Genomic DNA, 20,224 nt, shown 5'->3' with positions numbered 1-20,224 from the left:
TGACCTTGATACAATCAGAGCAAACAAAATATTCCTATAATTTTTATACCAGCACATATTAAAACCATATATGATTGCTATAACTTCGGCTATAGCCGTGATAATCTTGCAGTTAAACCCACATGAAACCATCTCTCCTTTTTACCCTCGGATGCGAAAATTATACCCATACATTGATAAAGAGAATCTAAGCTGAAACATAATGACCGGTGTGATCTCTTTTATGCTATGTGCACGAGGGAATTGGAGAAAGAAAGAAAATTTTAATAAGCTCAACTTAAAAATTTAAAAAAATAGAGTTGTAAAATTTTAATAAAAAGAAGATGTAAGATAAAAGAGTAAATAAAATTAGTTAAAATTTTTTTGACCATACTTCTTCAATTTTTTAAGCAAAGCTCGTTAAAATTTTCCCTCCCATCTTCTTACCCTTTCCTCGTACCAAATAAACTCTTAACCTCATTATTATTCACCAATGATAGCTTGTGTTTACAAAAGCATTTTGTTTTCTATCATTTTTTCTATGAAATTGCTAATATGTTAAATTTTTAATAAAATGATATTTGTAAAAAAAGAAAAAAAAGTGAATCTTGTTATACACAGTACTTGAAACTATTTCTCTATTCTATTTAAAATTGAGAGATTTTTTCTCTTTTATTTACAAGTTACATTATTAAATTTTTGACATAGATATATTATCTTATCTTTTATTTATTATTATGTAGATTCTTATTTTTTAAAAAAATATTTATATTAAATATGAGTAAAATTGAAAAGTTGTTAAATTTCTGTCAGAATTAATAAATTTATCTTTTTTACTTTGGTTAAATAATAATAAATAAAAAAGTAAAATGGTATATTTATATTAAAATTTTAATGATGAAAAAAATATCTCATCTCTGTAAATAGAACTGCAGAAATGGTTTAAAGCAACGAGTACAAAAGGTTTACTTTATATTTCTTTTACAAGTATCATTTTATTAAAACTTTAATGTATCAGCAATTTGATTAAAAAATAAAGGAAAACAAAATATTTTTGTAAACACACGCTATCATTGATAAATAGTAGCAGTGTTGAGGTTACAAGAGACTTCACTGAACAATTTGTTTTAACCTTTTTTTTTTTACCAGCGACAATTTGTTTTGGATTAAATTCTCTTTATCAAGGTATGGGTATAATTTTCAGTCCAAAAAAAAAAAGTATGGGTATAATTTTCACACGGGAAGCTAAAATGGGGTGAAGGGAGAGAGATGAACAACTGAAATCTCACTTTTTCCAATAAAAAAAAGTATAACTTCAAATTGTTAGATGTCCTGGTGTTTGGATGGAAATTAAATTATAATTTTAAAAATATTTTTACTATATACAGAATAAATATGTAAAGAAATTTATTTCATTTTATAAAAAAATATTTTTAAAAAATATTTTTGTACAATCCTAAACCACCCCCGTCATGTAACGGGAGAGGGTGTAAGTTAATGCAAACTTGTTCAACGAGTTCCTGATATTTTGAAACTTATTTTTGATTTGAGCAATATTAGGTATATCGTTTTGATAAATATTTTTGATCAAGTACGATTTTCGTATTTTCTTTTACTTGTTAACATTAGTGTATTCTTGGAATCGCACAATTTTACTTTGGAGCTTATTTGCGTATTATGATAATGTCAAATTTAATTTTTTTCAAAAAGGTCATGCCCATAGGAGGGTTTTGCCAGCCGCAGATTTGGCGTGATGAGATAGGATTTTCGTGTGGTGTCGCTTGCTTCCGAGTTCCGTGTACTTTGGACAGCATCTTCTGATCAAGCATTGCGTTACCGTACCACGCGGTTTTGCTTCGTTGTTGAGTTGAAAAGTCTCTGTGCTCATCTTCTTTCTTCATTGCTGCACATATTCCCAAGCTTTCAACCTCGCTCTACTCAACTTCCCACCAAACACACCTGACTACATCGGATCTTGTCATTCACACGATGACGGAGGCTATGATTGAGGTTGCACTTGATACTTTGAGCTCACTCATTCAGAAGGAGCTCGTTTTGTTTCTGGGTGTAGGTGGAGAAATGAGAAGGCTTTCAAGCGTACTCACTACAATCAAGGCTGTGCTCGAAGATGCTGAGGAGAAGCAACTCACCAACAAATCTCTCAAAGATTGGCTGCGCAAGCTTCGAGATGCAGCTTACGTGCTGGATGACATCTTGGATGAGTGTTCCACGCATGCCCTTTCCTTAGAGTATCAAGACAAGGTACAAGCCTCTTGCTTGTGCTCTTTCAATCCCACTCATGTGAAGTTCCGTTACAAAATTGCCAAGAAATTGAAAGGTATCAGTCAAAGACTTGATGAAATTGCTGAGGAAAGGACGAGGTTTCATTTACGCGAGACGGTTCACGAGAGGAGGAATGAAGTCATGGAATGGCGGCAAACTACCTCAATCATTACTCAAACCCCATTATATGGAAGAGAAGCAGACAAGGAGAAAATTGTGAACTTTTTGATTGGTGATGCTTCTAATTTGGAGGACGTATCAGTGTATCCAATTATTGGTATTGGCGGTCTCGGAAAAACAACCCTTGCCCAGCACATCTTCCATGATGAGAGGGTGGCTAATCATTTTGAGCTAAGAATTTGGGTATGTGTCTCTGAAGATTTCAGTTTGAAAAGGATTTCAAAAGCTATAATAGAGTCAGCTACTACTGGGCATGCTTGTGCAGATTTAGATCTAGAACCGTTACAAAGACGGCTCCAAGAGGTGCTTGGCAGAAAAAAATATTTGCTTGTCCTGGATGACGTGTGGAATGAGAAGCAGGAGGAATGGGATAAGTTGAAATTTGTTTTGGCCTGTGGATCGAAGGGTGCTTCGATTCTAGTCACTACTCGTCTTACAACAGTTGCGCGCATTGCAGGAACAGTGTCGCCTCATCAGTTATCACTGCTATCAGATAATGAGTGCTGGGAGTTGTTCAGACAACGAGCTTTTGGATCGGAGGAGGAGGCACGCGAAGAGCTTATGGCTATAGGGAGGGAGATAGTAAGGAAATGTAAAGGAGTTCCACTTGCTGCTAAAACTTTAGGAAGTCTTCTGTGTTTCCAAAGTAATGAAAATGAGTGGCTCCGCATTAAAGAAAGTGAGATTTGGAATTTACGACAGGAAGAAGATTCTATCCTGCCTGCTTTAAGATTAAGTTATTTGAATTTATCGGCAAAATTGAGACGGTGTTTTGCCTACCTAGCAGTGTTTCCCAAAGATCAAGCGATGAGGAAGAAACAGGTAATAGAACTTTGGATGGCTAATGGGTTTATTTCAACCAATGGAGAGTTTGAAGTGGAAGATGATGGTGATAGAGTGTGGAATGAATTGTATTTAAAGTCTTTTTTTGTGGATGTTCTGATAGATCAATTTGACCACACATGGTTTAAGATTCATGACCTTGTTCATGATTTAGCCCAATCTGTAATGGGGGAAGAATGTTATAACGGAACATGCGAGAATGGCCCACCTAGTGAAAGAACTCATCACCTCTTACTTGATGGCAATGACCAATTTCCTAACATATGGTCATCTCATTTGAAAAAGGTCAAATTCTTAAAAACATTTATAGTACAAGAAAATGATTTTGAAATCAACACTAGATTGCTAAAATGTTATCATTTGCGAGCGCTTGACCTGAAGTTTTTAAATGAGGTGCCATCTTCTATTGACCAATTAAAACATATGAGGTACTTGAACCTTTCTGGTGGTGAATTTACAATGCTTCCTGATTCGATATGTAAACTATGGAACTTGCAAATTTTGAATTTGAACGGGTGTTGCTTTCTCAAAAAGTTGCCTAATCAGTTGAAGTACTTAAAGTCTCTCCGTCATCTATGTTTGAATGGGTGCCCGTCATTATCCAGATTGGCCCCGAAAATGCGCCAACTAACTTGCTTAAAGACCTTAAGTGTATATATTATTGGTGTGCAAGAAGGGTTCTTATTGGAGGAAGTAGGAAATTTGAAACTTGAAGGAACACTCGACATCGAGCACTTGGAGAGAGTGAAAAGCCCAATGGATGCCAAAAAAGCCAACTTGGCCGATAAACGCCTCGACGAGTTGGAGTTGTCTTGGAAAAGGAACGGGCAATCCCAGTTACAAGAAAACGAGGAGGAAATTCTTGAAGCTCTTGAACCTCATAAGCAACTTAAATGTTTGGTTGTAAAAGGATATCTTGGCACCCAACTCCCACAATGGATGATTAATCCTACGCTCAAAGATTTAATTTCCCTACAACTCAAGGGTTGTAAAAATCTTGTACGTGTTTCGTGCCTGGCAAAACTTCCGTCTTTGAAGCGTCTGAGCTTGGAGAACATGAATCACGTGCAATATATAGATGAGGAATCTTATGTTGATGGGGTTGACAGAGGTTTCCAAGCTCTGGAAGATCTACAGCTGTCAGGGCTACGGAGCCTTGTAAAGTTGTCATGGGACGATGGAGACAGCATGTTCCCACGTCTCTCAAAGTTGGACATCACTCATTGTCCGCAACTAAACTTGCCTTTCCTTCCATCCATCACTCAACTACAAGTTACAAATGGATGTAGCAAGGTGTTAGTTGGTTCAATTCATCAAAATCTGCCCAATCTTGAATGCCTTGCTTTGTCTGGAGATGGAGAGTTGACTTCCTTTCCAGAAGAGATGTTAGTAGGCCTTAAGCACCTTCACGCCAACTTGGAGGCTCTCGTAAAATTGCAAATTGCTCGATGCGACAACTTTGAGACAATAACAGAGGAAGCGTCGGGAGGGTTGTGTTCTCTTAAATGTCTCTTTATTAGTGGGTGTCCTAAATTCAAACTGTCTGCAGGTTTTGGACACCTCATAGCCCTTAAACTTCTAATTATTAATGAATGCGCGGAGGTGGAAGATATCCATGATGCTTTACAGCATATTATGACCCTTCGATTGTTACGTTTGCGTGATCTCCCAAAGCTAGCGTCCTTGCCTGACTGGTTGGGGAACCTTGGGTCGCTTGAGTCATTGTGTGTATCTCAATGCCCCAAGTTGACGTCACTTCCGATGAGCACTCAGAGCCTTACAAATTTGAAATATTTGGGAATTATCGGTTGTCCGGAGTTAGGGAAGAGATGCAAGGAGGGAACAGGGGAGGATTGGCACAAAATTGCTCATGTTCCACGTCGTGATATAAGAGATTATTAAGATGCATATTTTGGTCAACGTCAATGTTGGTCATCTTATTTCGTTCGCACATTAAGGTATGCGCTCTAATTTCCATATATATAATTTGTCGCCTTGCTTGGATCATGGGGGGTTTTATTTCCAGCCTTTTTTTTAAAGAAAAAAATTAATTTGGGATTCTTATAGTCTTATTTTACCTTATCAAAAATCTGATTATGATTTTTTTAATGGCTCCTTACAATTTCTTTCATTATAGGAATTAGTCCTTATGCTCATAATCTGTTAATTATGATTGATGTGGGTATTGATTAAATTGCATAAGAGTTGCAATAAAATACAAAAATAAAATATTTTTTTTAAAAAAATACAATGATGGATTATAACTTATTTATTATCAATATAAAAGAAGTATTATGCTCTTCATTGTAGTCTTGCATCCATATATATATATATATATACATATTATAATTTGCTTGGTTTTGATTTTATTTAGATCCATGTGGTAAAATTATCTTGTTGAACACTGAGTGAGAGCCATGTCATTGGCTACTAATGTATTTTTCTAACAAATTAACAAATTGTGAGTATAAAAACTAACACATATAATTGAGAAAATCATGATAAAAATCACATGGATTTAATTTCTAATGAAGTGAAATTACAGGGTCTGATATAGTAATTTTTCCTTTTTCTGAATATAGTCAGTGTGGTTCTTATAAGGAGATACGGCGTTGGTATATTTGTAAATAGGTCTTGAGGTTAGTCTTCAGACAACAAATTTTGTACGTTTCCCATTTCGTAATTTTACAATTTTGAGAATCCAAATTATATGAACATAGAAGACGTGACAGACAGTGTCTCATTTCATAAGCTCGTTCCCTTTTCCCGACTACCAGAATAGGGAATGGGAGCTGAAAACTCCATATCAGATTGCACCATCTTCATTTTGTTCTTGAAATTCGAATATATTACAACATTTTACTACTGTATTTTGCGTTTCATTTTGAAACTGACAAGTCTCTCCTTCTATATGTTTAGATTTTTGTTAAAGACTGAGTCAGATTCCAGGCCTCGTCGGGTGGAGCCGAGTTACTCAATAGAATAGAGGCTGTGTCTTTTGATGACAAAAATTTTATAATTCAAGCATGAAAGTGCTGGGTTTCTGCTGGTGTCGGAAAATTTCACTGTACTAAATTGGAAATTAACTTTGGTCTGATCTTTTGCTATCTATGACTTTCTTAACGAGTCATTGTTTCAAATGTAGAATGGTGAGAGCATTTTGCACATTGAAATTTGCATCGTCCTTTTCTTTTCCTGCCGTCTTCCATGTTTATGTAATATTTTAGAAACTATGCTCCTTGTGTGTATTATTATTCTGGGTTTATGCCATTGCATTTAATTCATGGCCCAACCTTAGTTTCTTCTCCTGGTAATTGTTTCAACTATTTATACTCCAATTAGTAGGTTTGTTTATTGTTTATGGTAATATACTGTGATGTGGGGAATAATTTAAATCAAGCTTCTATGACTTCGCTTTTTAAAGTACGGCAGATAAATAGCCGACATTGAAAGATAGTGTTATTAAGCTAGCATATTTACATTGCATACAGGATTACTTCTGGCACATACGCTGTATTTAGACCAGGGCTGACAGCAGATGACTAGAAGCAGGGGCAAATAAATTTTATGGGAAATTTGAAATTGAGACCAGTCTAATATTTTGTTTATAGATTGTTTTGATGTGTTAGTCTGATGATAGATCTTCACAAATTTATTATTTTTGGTTGAATTTTTTTCTCCTCGTGTTAAAGGAGTTCATGGAATGGTATGTATATGAAAAAGCACGGTCAAAGATGTTAATTAATCCAGTCTATTGTGAGTTGCTCTTCGTGACTTTTACCCCCTATCATCATTCATCACCATGTCCACTCTGGGTTGGCGGGCAAGCATCTTAACAATTTGGTCTTATCATGGGAAAGAAACTGAGAATCGGAAATGCTTCAAGCTCATACACGAATTTAGGACCTTGGAAGTGGAAGCATACATAAGAGTTAAATTCCCACAATGGATGGGTAGCCCTACCCTCAATGATTTATATTTTATACAACTTACAGATTACAGCTTGAAGATTTATATTTTATACAACTTACAGATTACAGCTTGCAAAAAACTGTGTGCACGTTACATTCTTAGGGAAACTACTACCTCCGGTCCTTATTATAAGACCCCATTTGACTTTTTATTTGGTTCTAATTATAAGACCCCAATCCATTTTGTCTCTTATATTTGTACATTTTTTCCAAGATAATCCTTCTAATAATAATAGTTCTAGCCAATATACTTAATTAGCAAGGATATTTTAGAAATAACAACACTTATTTATTACAAATAACTAACTTAACTTACTTCCTTAATCTTCTCAAATAAATCAACTGGGTCTTATAATAAGGACCGGAGGTAGTATTGTATTTGAACAAACTAAAGACATAAAACAAGGTTCATGTGCAATACATTGATGATGAAACTTAGATGGTGAGGTTCCAAGAGATTTTAAAGCTCTCTAAGCAACCAAACCTCGTAAAATTATCAAAGGAGGGCGGAGAAAACATGTTCTTGTCTTCCCATGATTGAACTGAAGGTACTAGAGAAAAGCGGCCAATCACTTCTGGGTTTAATATATAATCCTGACCGTCTCCATTCCCTTTGATTTATCATCATCATTTTTTTTTAAACTATGCACAGGTATCCTCCTATTAAAAACAATCTTGTTCAAAATATTATTAAGCACTAAATGTGAATACTTCTCCTAATCGAGATTCGAATTTTGATTTGCTACTTTATGAGGCGATATAAATTAGCCTCTTCCACTAGCTTCAACTCATGTTGATTCCTCTCTCTTTGGTTTCTTAACTATAAAGAATTGACTTCCTTTCCACATGGGTTGGTTCTAGCCCGTCCTTTTCATAGCGGATTGGCTCAAGATAACTCCCGTGATTTATATTGGAACCCCATCATCCTTACCTGACGGATACTTTGGTCCCTGCTGGTTCACCACCGATCTGCTGTTTAAATTATGTCCATTGGCTTTTTCGCCTTGAAGCCTTGTGTGTAGTCTGGTTTTTGGCATAATAAGCCATTCAAGACTTCCTTCTCACATGAATCATTGTGGTCATGTCACTTTTGAAAATTTTTATGAAGTTTACCGTAGGACGAGAAGTCCATTGTGCCCGGCTGGATGTTAAGCCACTTTTGGTCATGGCCTTTCATTGCATTTGCATCAAGAATCATCACTGATTCACTTTATCAAATTGATGAAACAAAGCTATTTGCTTGGCAAATATAAAAATGGCCACGTTAAGAAGTTACTCCAAGGCCGTATTGATATGGTTCAAAACACAAGCTAATGCTTAACGTGACATGACCAGTTTAGAAAGGATCTGCTCTGGTGGAAAACATTAAGATAACACTATAAATAAACAAGGCAGTAAGCACATTATCCCCTTATCTAAATTTCTGAGCTCCAGAGCAAATAATGCTAGAGCCACTAGAACCCTCACAGAGGGCAAAACAAACTCTAATCAGTGCCATACAAGTAATAAAACCATCTGACCAACATAATATTATAAACGGTCCAATGCTACAACCAGCAGTGATGATCCACGGTGTGATCCGGATGGCAACTCTCAATCTTCTTCCCTCTCTGGAGGCAGACCACAAGGCAGGAGCATTTTCTGCACACAAAACAGAACTTCTGATAAGAAATGCAACAGCTACTTCATTTAGGATGGATACTGGAGACAAAATTTGTTGTCACTCAATAGCTTCAGTAATATGATAACAGGAACTGACATCAAAGATCAAACGCCATCACAAGATGCCAGTCCTAAAGAACAAGGATCCATTCAACAAAAAGAATCATGATCATAGAACCCCCAGGCCAGAACTTTTTCAGACCCCTCTTGCTTATTGTCTCATTGGCGGCATCATTGAGCATGTCGTGTCATGCATAATTCAATAAAATGTAACATCACAGAGTAATTATTCTTTCAACTCGTTTTCCCAAAGTTGTGGTAAAAGGATGGCATGACTGCCATCAACCCCGAAAATAAAGCTATAATAGCAGTATCAAATTACATTTTCATAGTGTATAGATTCAAATAAATAAAAACTTATCCCGTGGGTAGAATCTCTGTCAGAAATGAAAAAGGGAACCAGATGAAACCCAGATTTATTACCTCAATTAACAATCTTAATTAAAAGGAACATAGCATAGTGATGCTTGGGAATTGAACAATTTGACAAGCAAAAGGAAAAATGAAATAACATTGGCAAATGAAATGGGCAGTCTTCCTTCAAGGATAACTTCGGAAAAAAAGAACATGTTAACGAAATAACATTGTTGTTGACTTGCAAACTTCTCATGAAATTGGAAAAAAAGAAAAGTAAACACAGGGGACACACTTAGGTTCCCAGCACAAACTTTGAAATACGTAAATACAAAGAACAAGAAAAAGAGGCACTTGATTAAAATGCCCTACACAACCAATGAGCTGATAGCTCATACAGCACCCGTAATGAGCTTGATGTCTTCAATCCATACTCATGCGCCTTTACCCCACTGCCTATTCCCTCATAGCATTGACTTCATTTGTAACAAGAAGGAATCATTATACAACATTTGACAAATCAACTCACTAATACAATTTGATGTGATTAGGGATCCATTTTGCAAACCTGTCTCAAAATATCAATCCGAAAGATGTCAATATTAACCGCGATCAAGTAACTTTTCTTTAGACCAGGATGGTTTTTTCAAAATTATAAAAGAGCCCGTTAATTTTTACTACATAACTGCTTCTGTTGTATTGTATGAAGAGTTAAGAATTTGGATGTTCATTTTAGAGCGCATGCTAAAGATCTCTGCTAGTTTGCTATTGCACATAGCACTTCTGTCTCACATGCATTAGTTATAAATGTATTTTTTTTTTTCTAGGCAAGTATATTAATCTATTAGAAGTAATCCTATTCAAGATATTGTTAGGTACTAAATGTAAATATATCTTCCAACGAGAATTTAAACCTTAGTTTAATATGTTATAAGAAACTAGCATCTTCTGCTATCCTATTAGTTGTAATAGTTACAAATGCTGATCTAATCGGATACACACACACACAAAAAAAAAAGTCCAACTTGAAGCCCATGCTGCTGCGACCCAAAAGCTTTGCATCCTCCCTAAAAAACATTAGACCTGTTGTCCTTGATGCGAGCCCACTAGAATAATGCAAAGCTGCGTTGGATCCCACTGTTAATGGGCTTTCAATTATGCAACCACTGATCTTCCAATTTTCAACCCTTCGCCTTTGAAATGCATCCAAACTACACCGCGCGCCCTCATTCTTGTTAAAATTAGTCTAATTTTTTCATTTCGTTTTGTTATCTTCGTAAAATTTTTAAGTTCAAAAATTTAAATTTAAAAAAATGATTTTAACCAAAAGATACTATTGTTAAGATAAATTGCAAGAATATACTGCTTCCTACAAATAAAGTCTTATAAATGGGACCGGAGGTAATATATGATTTTTTAGAAAAGGTAAATTTATACGTTAAATTTTATCTGAGCGAATATTTTTATATAACTTAAAGTGGCACAAAGAAAATTTAACAGGGTATATAATTGACGATGGTGAGATATCTACAATACTTCAAAGTCTAGAGAGGCTTATTACTGAAAGTTGAATGGATGGGGTGTACAAGATTTTAAGTTGAACTGGTTAAAAAAAAAAAAAGATTTTAAGTTGAAGGGAGTTTTGTATAATTTAATAATAAAAAAGAATTTGTTTCTTGTCTGTCTAAAGTTTTAATTTCAAACATTTTTAAAAAGACAATATAAAAAAGAAATCAAACATATAAAATCCGGTTTTGTGTTTTATATGTACTGCAGTCTCCAAGTTTTATTTACGAGAATATTCAATTTCTAATTCGAACTCGACAATTACTTTGCAAATCAACCCTGAGTTTTTTTTAGTCAAAATGATAAATCTTTGTTGGACTTTCCGAGAAAGGGAGAGTAGCTTTCGGGGCAGCGGGCCCGAGTTTCAAAGTAAAGACTTGTAACAATAAAAATGCAGAAATTATTCTCAGATCTCTTTTATCTTTCTCTCTTTTAAATAAAAAATAAATAGGATGAAATTAAAAAATAATCATTAATAACTCTCTAAATAATTTATATTTGAAATCAATTTTTTCTCCTACAAGTCATTTATGAGCGGAATCAGAGTGGTACCTCACGCATTATACATGAATCTAATTATAGGAGGTAGTTTGAAAAAAATAATAATTATGTGAGACAAAAGAGGTTTTTTTTTTTTTTGACCTGATGAGACAAAAGAGGTTGAAGTCTCATATTCATATACTCCTCCGGTCCTAATTATAAGACCAATTGACTTATTTGAGGAGATTAAGAAAGCAAGTTAAGTTGGTTATTTATAATAAATAAGTGTTGTTATTCCTAAAATATCCTTGCTAATTAAGTATATTGGCTAAAACTATCATTATTAGAAGGATTATCTTGGAAAAAAATGCATAAATATAAGAGACAAAATGGATTGGGTCTTATAATTAGGACCAAATAAAAAGTCAAATTGGGTCTTATAATAAGGACCGGAGGAGTATTTTAGAATTAAAACAAACCTCCTAATAATGAACTTATACATCTAGGAGGGGTGCAAGTATTACTTTTAAACATTAATATATTCTTGCAATCGCACAATTTTATTCAATTTGGAGCATAATTTGATACTTTGAATTTATATACGTATCATGATGATGTCAATTTTTTTTTTTTAAAAAAGAAGTTATTCAAACTTTTGGATCCCAAAAATTTAGAGTGGAAGATCTTAGAAGCCTCCTAAACCCATACGAAGGGTAATTATTTGTACTTTTCTTTTCGCACACCTTGCAAGAAAAATGTCACTGATTTTCGTGAGGTGTTGCTTGCTTGCTTCCATGTACTTCCGACGACATTTGATCAAGCATTGCATTATTGCACCACGCGGTTTTGCTTCTTTTTTTACTTGAAAAGTCTCTCTGCTCATCTTCTTTCGGAAATCATAAATGATCGATTAAATTAGTTATTAGTTATTAGTCTCTGCCATCAAAGCTGTCACAGGGAACAAAGCATGAATTAGTTATTTTATGTGCACAATATACTGCCGAGGTATTTATTTTTTCATAAGCTAATCACGCATTAGTACGGGACTACAACATCTTATCTACTAAGTTAATGTTCATGGAAACACATTGCACTTATTCATAAAATTTACTACCAGTCAATATGCCTTTTAAAACTTTTTATTTTTATTTTTATTTTTCAAATTTCAAAATCCCTATACTAGACATGTCAGAAGAAAGTAACAGGGTGTTACTAGGTTGATTTCAAAATTTGCAAATTTATAGAATGTCCCACCAGTTCATAAATTGTCCAATTTTGAGAATCCAAAATATATTTTTGCAAGAACAGAGTATGTTACGGTGTTTCTTTTTACGAGCTTGTTCCTTGTTCTTTTTCCAACCATCATGCTCCCATCACATATTTCAATCCTTAAATGACTCGCAACCATCATGTTCCCATCACATATTTCAATCCTTAAAAATTAGAAAAAATCATAGGCACCTCAATATCCTTTTTATAAATTATGATTAAAAGGTCGTTTTTAAGAGTCTACCACCCATTATTAAAACTCCGTTATTTTCTTCACTCACTGATAGAGATGGATTTGTCATGGATCTAGTATTACCTTCGTATTTTTGGTTTGCCGTTATTTTCTTCACTCCAAAGCATGATTTTTTTATAATAAAACAATTATATTGTAGAATTTAAAAAATTGATGTGTGTGTGTATCAGTATGCGTGATTCGCACATCTGAACAAAAAGAGTCATGGATGGATGCGTCCCATACGAAAATTGTTCTCTCGGAACCATCTTGTCATAGCCCGATACACTTCTTTGTTATCTTGTTTCTTTTCTATCTTCCCCTCAACATCTCTTTACTATTCTTGTTCTACATTTTAACTCACTCAAGGCATAAATCTATCTCTGTGCCCAGGAAAAACAGATAAATCTGGCCAAAAATTAAACCGCATTTTTTGTCCTGATTAATAGAGACAATTAACTCAATTCTTCCATCCATCCGGCATCTAGGCATAGCTAACATATAGTAATCAATCTTAGAATCTAATTATCTCTCATGAGAAAATAATCTCACAAACAAAAGAATTGTAAAATGAAATAAGAAAAAAACGTGAAAAGGATTCATTTTAATTTTTTAGGGATTGTTTGCTAAGTATAAAAAAACACTTTTTAAAATATTTTTTTACCTAAATCAAAATAAAATTTTTCTAATATATTCATTTTATATATCATAAAACTACCTTTAAAACTGTAATTTGATCTTTTTCCAAACACTTTTTTTTTTTTGGGCCGGAAGCAGAAAAATAAGAGCGCGTTGCAAAGATTCGAATTGGCCGGGGGTAATGATGTGTAATTTTCTATTCGTGCATCAATCAAGAAAATATCTATGATTTTCGTGTGGTGTCGCTTGCTTCCAAGTTCCATGTACTTTGGACAGCATCTTCTGAGCAAGCATTGCATCGTCGTACCATGCGGTTTTGCTCCGTTGTTGACTTGAAAAGTCTCTCTGCTCATCTTCTTCCTTCATTACTGCACACATTCCCAAGCTTTTAACCTCGCTCTGCTTAACTTCCCACCGATCACACCTCACTACATCGGATCTTGTCATTCACAAGATGACGGAGGCTATGATTGAGGCTGCACTTGAGACCTTGAGCTCACTCATTCAGAAAGAGCTCGGTTTGTTTCTGGGTGTGCGTGGAGAAATGAGAAGGCTTTCTAGCGTATTCACTACAATCAAGGCTGTGCTCGAAGATGCTGAGGAGAAGCAATTCACCGACAAAGCTCTCAAGAATTGGCTGCGCAAGCTTCGAGATGCAGCTTACTTGCTGGATGACATCTTGGATGAGTGTTCCACGCATGCCCTTTACTTGGAGTGCCAAGACAAGGTACAAGCCTCTTGCTTATGCTCTTTCAACCTCACTTATGTTAAGTTCCGTTACAAAATTGCCAAGAAATTGAAAGGCATCAGTCAAAGACTCGATGAAGTTGCTGAGGAAAGGACGAGGTTTCATTTACGCGAGACGGTTCACGAGAGAAGGAATGAAGTCATGGAATGGCGGCAAAGTACTTCAATCATTACTCAAACCCGATTCTATGGAAGAGAAGCAGACAAGGAGAAAATTGTAGACTTTTTGGTTGGCGATGCTTCTAATTTGGAGGACGTATCAGTGTATCCAATTATTGGTATTGGCGGTCTCGGAAAAACAACCCTTGCCCAGCACGTCTTCCATGATAAGAGGGTAGTTAATCATTTCGAGCTAAGAATTTGGGTATGTGTTTCTGAAGATTTTGGTCTGAAAAGGCTGTCAAAAGCTATAATAGAGTCAGCTACTGGGCATGTTTGTGCAGATTTAGATCTAGAACCCCTACAAAGACGGCTTCAAGAGGTGCTTGGCGGAAAAAGATACTTGCTTGTCCTGGATGACGTGTGGAATGAGAAGCAGGAGGAATGGGATAAGTTGAAATCCGTTTTTGCCTGTGGATCGAAGGGTGCTTCGATTCTGGTCACTACCCGTCTTACAACGGTTGCACGCATTGCAGGAACAGTGTCGCCTCATCAGTTATCACTGCTATCAGAAAATGAGTGTTGGGAGTTGTTCAGACAACGAGCTTTTGGATCGGAGGAGGAGGCACGCGAAGAGCTTATGGCTATAGGGAGGGAAATAGTAAGGAAATGTAAAGGAGTTCCACTTGCTGCTAAAACTTTAGGAAGTCTTCTGCGTTTCCAAAGTAATGAAAAAGAGTGGCTCCGCATTAAGGAAAGTGAGATTTGGAATTTACGACAAGAAGAAGATTCTATACTGCCTGCTTTAAGATTAAGCTATTTGAACTTATCGGCAAAATTGAGACAGTGTTTTGCCTACCTAGCATTGTTTCCCAAAGATCAAAGGATGAGTAAGAAACATGTAATAGAACTTTGGATGGCTAATGGGTTCATTTCAACCAATGGAGGGTTTGAAGAGAAAGGTGATGGTGACAGAGTGTGGAATGAATTATATTTAAGGTCATTTTTTATGGATGTTCATATGGATGAATTTGACTATGACACATGGTTTAAGATCCATGACCTTGTTCATGATTTAGCCCAATCTGTGATGGGGGAAGAATGTTATAGCGGAACATTTGAGAGTGGCCCACTTAGTGAAAGAATTCATCACCTCTCAATTGATGACATTGACAAATTCCGTAACATATGGTCATCTCATTTGAACAAGGTCAAATCCTTAAAAACATTTATAATGCTAAAGGATTATTATTCTACGGCCAACACTTGTTGTGATAGATTGCTGAAATGTTATCATTTGCGGGCACTTGACCTGAGGTTTTTAAATGAGGTGTCATCTTCTATTGACCAATTAAAGCATTTGAGGTACTTGAACCTTTCTAAAGGTGAATTTACAATGCTTCCTGATTCAATATGTACATTGTGGAATTTGCAAATTTTGAATTTGAACCATTGTCGGTTTCTCAAAAAGTTGCCTAACCAATTGAAGTGCTTAAAATCTCTCCGTCATCTACATTTGAATTGGTGTTGGTCATTATCCAGATTGGCCCCTGAGATGCGTCAACTAACTTGTTTGAAGACCTTAAGTGCATATATTGTTGGTGTGCAAGAAGGGTTCTTATTGGAAGAAGTAGGAAATTTGAAGCTTGAAGGAACACTCTCCATCAAGCGCTTGGAGAGAGTAACAAGTGAGACGGATGCTAAAAAGGCCAAGTTGGCTGATAAGCGCCTCAATGACTTAGAGTTGTACTGGAGAAGGAACGAACAATCCCAGTTACAAGAAAATGAGGAGAAAATTCTTGAAGCTCTTCAACCTCACAAGCAACTTAAAAGTTTGGTTGTAGAAGGATATCTTGGCACCCAACTCCCACAATGGATGATTAATCCTACGCTCAAGGATTTAATTTCCTTACGACTCAAGGGTTGTAAAAATCTTGTATGCGTTTCGTGCCTGGCAAAACTTCCGTCTTTGAAGCGTCTGAGCTTGTCGGACATGAATCACGTGCAATACATAGATGAGGAATCTTATGTTGATGGGGTTGATAGAGGCTTCCAAGCTCTGGAAGGTCTAGAGCTGTTAAGGCTACCGAGCATTGTAAAGTTGTCAAGGGAGGATGGAGACAGCATGTTCCCACGTCTCTCAAAGTTGGACATCACTCATTGTCCGCAACTAAACTTGCCTTTCCTTCCATCCATCACTCAACTACAAGTTACAAATGGATGTAGCAAGGAGTTAGTTGGTTCAATTCATCAAAATCTGCCCAATCTTGAATGCCTTGCTTTGTCCGGAGATGGAGAGTTGACTTCCTTTCCAGAAGAGATGTTAGTAGGCCTTAAGCACCTTCACGCCAACTTGAAGGCTCTCGAACAATTGCAAATTAGTGAATGCAACAACCTTGAGACAATTACAGAGGAAGCGTCGCGAGGGTTGTGTTCTCTTAAAAATCTCTTTATTAGTGAGTGTCCTAAATTCAAACTGTCTACAGGTTTTGGACACCTCATAGCCCTTGAAGCTCTAACTATTGATAGATGTGTGGAGGTGAAAGATATCCATGATGCTTTACAGCATATTATGACCCTTCGATTGGTACGATTGTCTGATCTCCCAAATCTAGCGTCCTTGCCTGACTGGTTGGGGAACCTTGGGTTGCTTGAGTCATTGTATATATCTGGATGCCCCAAGTTGATGTCACTTCCGATGAACACTCAGAGCCTTACAAATTTGAAATATTTGTCCATTTGCGGTTGTCCGAAATTATGGAAGAGATGCAAGGAGGGAACAGGGAAGGACTGGCACAAAATTGCTCATGTTCCCTGTCGTGATATAAAAGATTAAGATGCCTATTTTCAGGTAAGATATGTGCTCTAATCCTCAGGCATACAATTTGTCGCATTGCTTGGATCATGAGGGGTTTTTTTTCTAGCTTTTTTTTTGAAGGAAAAAAAAGTTAATTTGAGATTATTATAGTTTTATTTACCTGATTAAAAATCTGATTCTGATTTTTTATTATTATCTCCGTACAATTTCTTTAATTATAGGATTTAGTCCTTATGCTCATAATCTGTTAATCATTATTGATATGGATATTGACTAAATTACATGAGTTGCAACAAAATATAAAAATAAAAGATTTTTTTTAAAAAAATACAATGATGGATTGTAACTCATTTATTGTCAATATGAAAAAATTATTATGCTCTTTGTTGTAATATTGCATCCATGTATATTGTAATTTGATTGGTTTTGATTTTATAATTGAGAAAATCATGATAAAAAAAAAACACGTATTTAATTTCCAATGAAGTGAAATTACAGGGAGTTATATAGTAATTTTTCCTTTTTCTCAGTATAGCCAGTGGGATTCTTATAAGGAGATACGGTGGGGCTATATATGTAAATAGGTCTTGAGGTTAGTCTTCGGACAGCAAATTTTTCACGTTTCATATTTCGTAATTTTACAATTTTGAGAATCCAAATTATACCAACGCAGAGGACCATGACAGACAGCGTCTCATTTCATAAGCTCGTTCCCTTTTCCGCACTATCGGAATAAAAACTCCATGTGAGATTGCATCATCTTCATTTTGTTCTTGAAATTTGAATATATTACAATATTTTACTACCGTATTTTGCGTTTCATTTGGGAACTGAGAAGTCTCTGCTTCTATATGTTCAGATTTTTGTTGAAGACTGAGTCAGATTCCAGGCCCCATTGGGTAGAGCCGAGTTACTCAACAGAATGGAGGCTCTGTCTCTTGATGACAAATTTTAGAATTCAAGCATGAAAGTGTTGTTCCCTACTGCTTTCTTTCTGCTGGTGTCTGAAAATTTCAGTGTTAAGTAGGAAATGAAGTTTAGTCTAATCTTTCGCCATGTGGCTTCCTTAACAAGTCATGGTTCGAGCATTTTGCATATTGAAATTTGCGTCTTCCTTTTCTTTTCCTGCCGTCTTCCATGTTCATGTAACATTATAGAAATTATGCTCCTTATGTGTATTATTATTCTGGGTTTATACTGTTGCATTTAATTCATGGCCGAACCTTGGTTTGTTCCCTTGTTAAGTATTTCAATTGAGGTTGATTGTTTACACTTTCAATGAGTAGGTCTGTTTATTGTTTATGATAATATATTGTGATGTGGGGCATGATTTAAATCAAGTTTCTATGACTTTGCCTTTTAAACATTGTTCTCTCGCAATTATATTGTCATAACACGATATGCTTCTTTGCTATCTTGTTTCTTTTCTATCATCCTTTACTCTTCTTCTTGGACGTCTGCTTTTAATATTTCTTTTATTCTTGTTCTACATTTTAACTCGCTCAAAACATAAATCTATCTCTGTGCCCAGGGAAAAACGATAAATCTGAACAAAAATTGAACCCCATTTTTGTCCAGATTAATAAAGCCAATTAACTCAATTCTTCCATCCATCCGAAATCTGGGCATGTAGCTAACATCTAGCAGTCCATTTTAGAATCCAATTATCTCTCATGAGACAGTAATCTAACAAACAAAGGAATTGTAAAGTGAAATAAGAAAAAAACGTGAAAAGGACTCGTTAAAAAAGTGTATACAAATGTTTTTGAAAAGTTTTTTTAATTTTTAGGGGTTCTTTGGTAAGTATTAAAAAAAACACTTTTAAAAAATATTTTTTCATAAATCAAAAGAAAATTTTTTTAATATATTTACTTCATACGTCATAAAACTATCTTTAAAACTATAATTTGATTTTTTCTTAAACACCCCTTCATTTTTTTTTTCGGTCAGAAGCAGAAAAATAAAAGCGCGTTGCATAGATTCGAGTTGGCCGGGGGATTATTATGGGACAAAAGGTAAATCCGCTTTTTATAAAAAAAAGATTTCAGATCTGATAAATAGGAGTGGGTAATAAGATAAAAGGAAAAGGAACAGGAAAAGGGAAAATGATGATAAATTAATACCGAGGCTTAGCTAGCCGGATGGACCGTCCCCGTCTCTCTACCCTTTATTTTCTTCAATACTTTTCCATTTTTTATCCACTTCTGCCTCCTCCCAATTCGATGCTTGGGTTAAATATTATATCATGATGGAATCACATTTATTCTTTTCACCAAAAAAAAAATTGTGCCCTCTTGAGGGGTTTGCCTGCCAAAGATTTCACGTTATGAGTAATGATTTGTAATTTTCTTTTTGTACACCAATCAAGAAAGTACCTGTGATTTTGGGGTGGTGTTTTTTTTTTTTGAATAAAAAACTGGATACAGAGCTAGATCAGCAAGTCAAAACAAAACAAAGAAAAGAAGCTTAACCTCCTACATCACCTTCCACCTCTTGGTAAAAAGGGGGAGGTTGATCAAGGATCCTAAAAGAAGTATCAAGGCTATGGGACAGATTAGCTAGATAGTCAGCTAAATGGTTTTCCTCCCTATACACATGGTACAAGAAAACCTTCTAGTTTTGGTTAACAATAATACGGGCATCATCAATGACATCCTTAAAAGGGTGTTGGTCATCACAACCTCTGGTGACTAGGTTGATTGCCTCTAAACTGTCAGAAAGGAGTGAGACTTCTCTGTAATTTCTGTTCCAGCACATGTTAAGGCCATGAATAACGCCAATTACCTCCGCAATCGCAGGTGGAACATTAGTAAGCTTGCAGCTGAATCCACAAATCCAATTACCTACTCCATCTCTTATGACTCCACCACATCCGCTTCTACCATCCTGCAGTACCAATCCATCAACCTCCAGCCTGACCTCTCTGCCCACATCTCTATTGCTTTGCCTTTCATTTATTCCATTGAGGTTGTAAAACTGGCACTTTTCTAGTAGGTCTTGATCAAGGCAAGCTCTAAAAAAGGTAGACATCCCATTGCTTGG

General features: G+C 35.6%; 2 protein-coding genes across 2 annotated transcripts in view; both read left to right on the top strand.

Annotated features, from left to right (window-relative positions):
- Window positions 1-18,138, top strand: part of LOC114743857 (disease resistance protein RGA2-like) — a 34,477-nt gene extending 16,339 nt beyond the window's left edge. The window contains exon 2 of the mRNA XM_028932063.1: window positions 18,042-18,138. The gene's annotated coding sequence lies outside the window, so the exon portion shown is untranslated. The remainder of the gene's footprint in view (window positions 1-18,041) is intronic.
- On the top strand, window positions 1,905-17,200 carry LOC114743855 (disease resistance protein RGA2-like). Its single transcript, XM_028932061.1, has 2 exons — window positions 1,905-4,396; window positions 16,413-17,200. The coding sequence occupies exons 1-2, from the start codon at window positions 1,969-1,971 to the stop codon at window positions 17,198-17,200; spliced, it is 3,216 nt and encodes a 1,071-aa protein (XP_028787894.1). The 5' UTR covers window positions 1,905-1,968.
- Window positions 18,139-20,224: the final 2,086 nt, after the last annotated feature.

Source organism: Neltuma alba, unplaced genomic scaffold (genome assembly GCF_004799145.2).
Source record: "Neltuma alba isolate B1F8T4 unplaced genomic scaffold, ASM479914v2 tig00004150_pilon, whole genome shotgun sequence".
In the NCBI taxonomy this organism is placed as follows: Eukaryota; Viridiplantae; Streptophyta; class Magnoliopsida; order Fabales; family Fabaceae; genus Neltuma; species Neltuma alba.
This window is presented reverse-complemented; position numbering and strand designations above follow the sequence as displayed.